At 30.7% G+C, this 8,066-nt stretch overlaps 1 protein-coding gene across 2 annotated transcripts in view; it reads right to left on the minus strand.

Annotated features, from left to right (window-relative positions):
• The window catches only part of LOC106463869 (mitochondrial ornithine transporter 1-like), a 50,857-nt gene that overhangs the window by 6,243 nt on the left and 36,548 nt on the right, over positions 1-8,066 (minus strand). For both annotated transcript variants that reach the window (XM_022391500.1, XM_013923950.2), the window contains 2 exons: positions 3,949-4,121; positions 1,639-1,788 (listed from right to left, as the gene is read on the minus strand). In XM_022391500.1, the coding sequence (XP_022247208.1) occupies positions 1,639-1,788; positions 3,949-4,121 (323 nt within the window). The remainder of the gene's footprint in view (positions 1-1,638; positions 1,789-3,948; positions 4,122-8,066) is intronic.

The raw sequence follows: 8,066 nt of genomic DNA on the forward strand, positions 1-8,066 counted from the left end.
TCATCTTTCATACAAACATCAGTACCTCACATCTTTCACACAAACATCAGTACCTCTATCTTTCACACAAATATCAGTACCTCACATCTTTCATACAAACATCAGTACCTCTCATCTTTCACACAAACATCAGTACCTCTATCTTTCACATTATGAACTGAAACAACCTACGTAACAGGTCATGCAAATAACAACAAAAATAATGTAGGACAAACAATAATTGATTTTGCTGAATACCAACATGGATACTGGTAAAAGAAAATGTAATAACTGATAGGCTGCTAACCATGCTACCAATATTATTAACACTAGAAAATTTACTGAGTCTAGCAGACATGGTGTTCTTACAAAACTGTCCCTTAATGTTTTTATATATACAGTGAAATAAAAAGGATAAACAAACATTAATGCAGGATGATGTAATTAACATAGCTCTAATTTATTTTTCATAAGCTCAAGATGATTGAATAAAGACTAAGTGCATTCTTAGTCTCATATTGGTCAATTACTGCTTTCAGATTTACAGCAAAGTACAGCTGTGAATCTCAAATCTACCACAGTTTACTGGTATAAACATGGTGATACAGTATTTTCTCTCCTCAAACATAATATCATTCAGCTAAAGTTGACACAGACAAGCTGTAAGATGGTAGAACACAGAATGTATTATGAACTTAATTATTCCATTAAATATAGACACATATTTGCATTTATATACGGTCTCTACCTAAAGCAATTAACCTTAAGTTAAGAATAGTATTTTATTTCTCACTGCATTGAAAACAACAATGTGGTCTCAACTTTACAAATAACAATATAATATTAAACATCCCCAAGCATTATACAGATGTAGCATTAAAATAAAACTTCTATGAAAAGGCTATGGTAATTATGATTAATGAAATTACAGAGTGTGAACAAAATGAAACACTGACTAACCACACAAGTAAAAATAACAGGACGAACAGCAGATCTTAGACCAAGTCAAATATAAATTTCTAACTCCAAAACCAAACATAGGATAAAACAAACTGAAAATAGATCTTTATTTAATATAAAACCAATCAAAGTAACAAGTGTACTATACTCTAGACAGTGCTGTTCTCTGAATAAAGAAAGCTCCAAATATGATGAAGGGATTCTGTATAAAACTAGGAGAGAATACGACAGCTACATACAGAAAACAATAACTCTTTCATAAAGCACAGGTATTATTGCATTACTGAAGTCATTGGTTATTCCATCAGTAAAAACATACAGAATATACCCTCACGGTGTCACAAAGCTCAGTAAATGTTTTAAGCACTACAGAAACTACACAGTATACATATCTAAACTGCTTCATGGAAAAACTGAGACAGAATCAAAGGGCAATGATCCATAACAATAAACAGGTAACAAAGGCAACCACAGGTTTTCTGCATTCTAACATTGATCTGTATTATATAACCTATATGCACATGTGTTATGTTCATTTCATCATATTTTCAATTCTCCTTAAATATTCAACACTAAATTTCTAAAACCTAACTAAACAAATCACCTGTTATATTTGACTCAAATCTTGCTTATTTCTTTAGACCTATGTAAAATGTAGAAAACTTAAATTTTACATTATTACCAAAATATACATGTTACCTTCTGTTCTAACAATCTTCCTCATGAGAAAGATCATGTTCTCTTTGGATCCTTGGACTTGGACTCTTGATTTGATTACATCCGTTGGGAAAATTGAAACCCATAAGCATACTCCTCCTACCCCACCGGCTATTATAGTTCGTAACGGACCTTTTAAAGCAAGAAATCAGTAAAACAGGTTATAATGTTCATCCTGTACTGTAAATGTGACTAACCTTCAAACCTTACAGCATGACGTTAACTTAGAAGAGATAAACTGGTAAAATTTAGAATTTTTATTTAAGTAGTTTTACTAAAATTTTGTCCATAATTTTATGGTGTCAGAGTGTTGACTGTTCCAAGTGTAAAGTAATTTTCATGCTAAGATTAAAAATACTTTTCTTCATCTGAAAAGTTTCAAATTTCCTAAATAAATATCAAATGTCTTTTTTCACACAAACTTCATATTTTATCTGCTATTTTATATACTATAACTCTACACAGGGTCGGCCGATATCATAACCATGATAAAAAAGTTAAGAAATAATTCTAAATTACCATTTTTCTTTCTGGAATGACTGCAAATTGTAACATGAAACCACAATTGTTTATCCTAAATAGCTTAAAGCTTGTAACAATATACATCTGTTTCAACTTAAATTTTATTGTATTATTGCCCTTTGAATCATGTGTAACAATCCTGTCACACAAGTTGTAAATCACTCAGTGAGTGAATGCGTAGTTCATGTTACCCTATCAAACTACATAATGTATGTACTACTCCCAAGCTGCCCATAATTATACGTTATGAATGATTATTGTTATTATTATTTATTTTACCTAATCTAACTTAATGAGTTTCTATTTTTTACATACTTGTTACTTTTATGATAATCCAGAATACACTTGAAAAACAAGAAATATAGCACTTACTTGGGTCTTCTTTTTTGTTGTCAACTGTCAATGAAACTTTAGCTATTTTTTTATTCAATTAAATACTGCACCTAAGAACACAGAATAATAACATGTAAAATGAAGACAATGTCCTATAATTCTTACAGAGTTTCTGGCTTTCTAACTATGCAATACGATCCATTAAAAATTCAGCTAAGTTCCTCAATGTGTTTCCCATGGGAATAAAGTTAGAAATGAAAGTGACAAAGACAATTTTCTGTATAGAAAACAATGTAAAATAATATTTCATATGATAGGTTAAAACTCTAGCTTTCTATTGGTTATAATTAATATAGTATTAAACATCAGAGAGAACTAATGGTAATTTGTGAAAGAGAAGAGGTAACAGGTAGGCGTGGCAAAGAGGGGTCCGATTTTCCAGTTTATGGCACTGTAACCAAATAAAATTGAAGGCTATAAAAGTTATGCTTTGGTTGAATAATAACTATTATATGAAAAATTAATGTTAAATTCCATATTTCTCAGAGGGATGTGGTAAATAAATTAAAATAGAGGGAAGACCTAGAAAACAAATGTCACAATTATCATACTAAGGGAGATTGAATAATTTTAAAACATTTCCTTACAAAATTAAGAACTTAAAACTTATATCATATTAAAATTTATTTATTAACTATGTTTCAAAGACTAGTTTATTCATATACATTGATAATAAAGTAGTTTAGTTAAATTTTGAAGGTAACTCCATGAAAGTTTGTGATGGGCACTTTGACCTACCCATTGCAAAAGGGTTAACCAGAAGAGGGAAACATCTAAATTCTCGATTTGTGTATAAAACACACTTAAAATTTTGGACATATAAGTTTGTTCTTGCTTGTTTTTTTCAGAGGAAACACCACATAATGTATAAAAATATTGTATGGTTCATTCATATTAAATAATGGAAAACAAAAGTTATCATTAAAAGGAATTTTTTAAAGGACTGTTACTTAGTTCCACAAAGTATTTAACATTCATGCTCATACCATATAAAATGGCACACTTATTAGATTAAAATGCACATTGCTTCTTGATGTCTATTTCATTTGTGTTCACACATATAACCATACACAAAAACGATGCTGCTCAAAACATCTTCCCTCTTTTAATGGTTGGAGACGGTTTGAATGGGTAATGAAGAAAAGTTTTAATATAAGTTTAACATAACAGCAAATGTACAACGTTTCGACAAGGTTTTGTTATCATCAGGTTGTACTATTTGCTGTTATGTTAAACTTATATTAAAGTTTTTCTTCATTACCCATTCAAGCCGTCTCCAACCATTATTAGTCTCAAAGTGGGTTCCTCGTCATTGAATCTTCCCTCTTTCATTCACCTACTTATTTTCAAATTCTGATGCTAGGAATTTATTCTCACCTATTTCATCTTTGGTTTTTCCTGCAGGTGTAAGAGCAGATCTTGTAAATTCATATCCACCAAAAAAGAAAAAATATCCAGGCATTTCTCGAGCAAAAGTGGGAACGAGTCCCCTGAACATTCCAGTAATACCTTCATCTCGAAGGATTTGTTTCGTCAGACTCCATGGTCCACTGAGAAATAGAAGCATTCCAATGATTTAAGTACTTGCTAGCACTTTTAACAACTAAGGTACAAAATAATTTATTTAATAAAAACTGTATGGAATCATGTTTATTATGGTACATTTTGTTAAACTTCAATATTCACAACAATATCTTGCAATATATATATTTATATAGTTTATTTTGAAAAGCACTCAGTGTAATGTCCTCAGGACAAATAATCTGACCAACAGACTTCTGGTTTGTCATTTGGCAGACTTACTTGCAAACTTATAATCAGGCCTAACATCATTTATGTATATACACATGTGTACATAAAGTAATTATGTGCAGTACATATCTATGAATGAACAACTATAATTAATTGTAATAATTATTATTTTCCATTAACTATAACTTTATTTAGCTTAATTTATGTCAAATGCAGACTTACTGAACATAACATTTCCTGCTCAAAACATTAGCAATTGTGGTCATACCTGATGTAACAAGGAAAACAGTTTATCTGGAAGTACCACAATACAAGTCTTCATAAGTACAGTTATCTTTAGTAAAGTTACACATATGCTCTTTTCATCTCTCTACATGTACGAGTTAAAATCAAGCAGAAATTGTAATAAGTACAATGCATCATGATCAGCATGACTAAAGTCATGAACATGTGTATTTATTACATAACTAAAGTCATGAACATATGTAATTATTACATAACTAAAGTCATGAACATGTGTATTTATTACATAACTAAAGGCATGGACATGTTTATTTAATACATAACTAAAGACACGGACATGTATATTTAATACATAACTAAAGACAGGGACATGTGTATTTATTACATAACTAGACACACAGACATGTTTATGTAATACATAACTAAAGACACGGACATGTGTATTTAATACATAACTAAAGACACGGACATGTTTATTTAATACAAAACTAAAGACACGGACATGTTTATCTAACACATAACTAAAGACACGGACATGTTTATTTAATACATAACTAAATACACGGACATGATTATTTAATACATAACTAAAGACACGGACATGATTATTTAATACATAACTAAAGACACGGACATGTTTATTTAATGCATAACTAAAGACACGGACATGTGTATTTAATACATAACTAAAGACACGGACATGTTTATTTAATACATAACTAATAACACGGACGTGTATTTAATACATAACTAAAGACAGGGACATGTGTATTTAGTACATAACTAAAGACATGGGCATGTGTATTTAATACATAACAGTATGTAATTTTCACTTGGTGTTTAAAATTGTACCCGAATAAAAGGTATAATCTCAAAACCTATTACATAAAACTTGAAACTTTGATATAATAACACTAAACATGCATTACGCTAGTAAGATGTAATTGAACAGTAGAGTGACATCTCAAAAATTAAAAAGATGTTGCACTTTTTAAATTACCAATTTTTAACTTTTATAATTTAATAGTTTTTTTTTATAATTGAGCTAAAATTTCTCAAGTGACTAGAGAAAAATCACATGGTAGCTGTCACTACAGTACACTCAATTTAGTGCACTCCAAAATACATCCCCTGTGCATATTAATAGTAGCTTACAATTTATACATTTAATCTAAATCACTAACAAAGATAAGGTTGTAAGAGTTGAAATGGTGAGGACATTTCGGGAAGAGTAAACACTGCACTAGCACATTTGAGGTTTTCCAAGATGTTGAAATAAAAATGAAACTTTTTCTAATTCTCAGAAAATCAATTTTGAGGCCATATGAGAAGAGTCGTCATTATAAAATTGGTGTAAAGAGTTAAAAGATGACAAGGAACAAATATCAATAAGTTTTAGAAAATAAATTGCTTTTAATTCTAGATAGGCACATGTTTGAATAGAGTAAATGGATAACATGAAAGGTTGTTAACAGGAAAGATCAGACCTAACTGGCTTACTAAAGACAGAAAGGAGACATTAAGGGATCAATCCTATAAAGTTAAGAAGTTTAAACTGACAGACAGAAAGAAAGATTTACAGAACTGTAGGAAAATTATGGATAATTTGGTTTAATAAGGAATTGGGAAATCAGAAAAAGATTATGAGAAACAGCTGGAGGATAATGTTAAAACTGTAATTTTTTATGTTTGTTAGAGTTCTGTAAAATGTTAATATGGGAAATGGGCCCTTAATGCTGATGGTAAGGTTTCTGTTGATGACAAGAGATGGCCAAGTTTTAAATGTTTTCTCCTGTTCTGTTTCTATAAGAGTAGATATTCACTGTACTTTTGACCCTGAACATTCAAAGAGCAATACTAGAACTGGCCTGAATCATGTAGATAGTAATCCCTTGGTTATAAGTAGAAAGACTGAGAGATTAAAAATAAACACTAAGGTCAGACAAGGTTTTCCTCCAAGATTTAAAAGCAGTTAATGATAAAATATTCAAGCTTCACTCTCTCATTTTTGGTACGTCAACATTGGTTGCTCCTCGGGATTTCAACGATGTTATTCCTATTTTTAAAAGAGGGTGATAAGAATTGCCTGGAAATTACAGGCCAATTAATCTTATTTCTGTACTGGTAAAAATCTTGAAGAGTTAAAAAAAATCAAATAAATGAAAGGACGTTACTTATTGTGTAGATAAAAGGTTGTGGACTTGGTGTACTTAAATTAAAAAACAACGTTTGATGAGGTGCCACTCAAAAGATTAGCTGAGAAAATCACATTGATAACGGTTGGGGAAAGACTAGTTAAATAGTTATACATTATGGTGGTTGGATTGAAGAAAGGTTATTATTAATGGAGTTTAGTCAATCTGGATCTTTGTTACTGGTGAATTGTGTCAGAAATCAGTGCTTCAACCTTTGCTTTTTTTCTTATTTAGATTAATTATATTAATATCAGAATATAAGTAAATAAATAAAGTTTGCTGATGACATTAAACTCTTGGTAAATTACTTGTAAGGCCTCACTAGCAAGTGTTATGATATGATAAGGACACATTAAGGTCTCTTATTTTCTCTTGAGAAAAGAAGGGTAAAAGGTGATTTTACTCAAGTTTACAAGATTATTCGGGGGATTAATAAGGCATGTAAGTGTTTTCTTATAGCAAAGCTACATTGGGCTATTTGCTGTGTCCACAGAGAGGAATTGAACCCCTGATCCTAGCGTTGTAAATTTAGACTTACTGCTGTCCCAATTGGGGACCATTAATAAGGTAAAGACCTCTGAATTCTTTGTGCTTTATTCTGTAGATAACAAGAAGATACAATTCTAAGATTTAGAAAAAGACAGACTACGCTCCAGTTAAGACATTTTCTTTTTCTAACAGGTTGATTGCCTCACGGATTGAACTGCTGATGGCAGCAGTAATGAAGGACAGCACTTTACAAGAATTTAGGAGGATAATCAAAAATTTCCTGAAAAATAAAGGGTTAGTTTAAACTTTTTACTTTTCTCAAAAGTGGATGTGCAAGAACAACCTCAAAGAACCATATGACCTTCTTTTGTCCATATGTTAAGTTATACTGGCAGGACCATATGGTTTTCTGTTGTTCATATGTTACATTGGAAGGACCACATGGTTCCTGCTATCAATATATTATATTACAAGTATTCTGTCTTCTGTGTAATGTTCAACTTTCATGTTTCACTATAAAAACAAGCTAAAAGAACAAGCTCTATAGTGACATACAGCAGCAGCTTCATTTTTACACAAACAAGGTAATATTATAGTTTCTCATTTTAACACGTAATTAATACTCTGGGGTGGCAAACTTTCCTGATATATTGCCGATTTCTGTGGAACGTTAACTATTGAATTTGAACCCTGAAATAGGGTATTTTGTACTAAAATAGAACAGCAAAAAACATTTTCAAGGGTGTTTTTTTTTTTTAGGCATAAATACTCAATATTGTATGATTGTTTAAAAATTGCAATTTCAGCTACACTTCT

The sequence above is a fragment of the Limulus polyphemus genome, unplaced genomic scaffold (assembly GCF_000517525.1).
Source record: "Limulus polyphemus unplaced genomic scaffold, Limulus_polyphemus-2.1.2 Scaffold1507, whole genome shotgun sequence".
Taxonomy (NCBI): domain Eukaryota; kingdom Metazoa; phylum Arthropoda; class Merostomata; order Xiphosura; family Limulidae; genus Limulus; species Limulus polyphemus.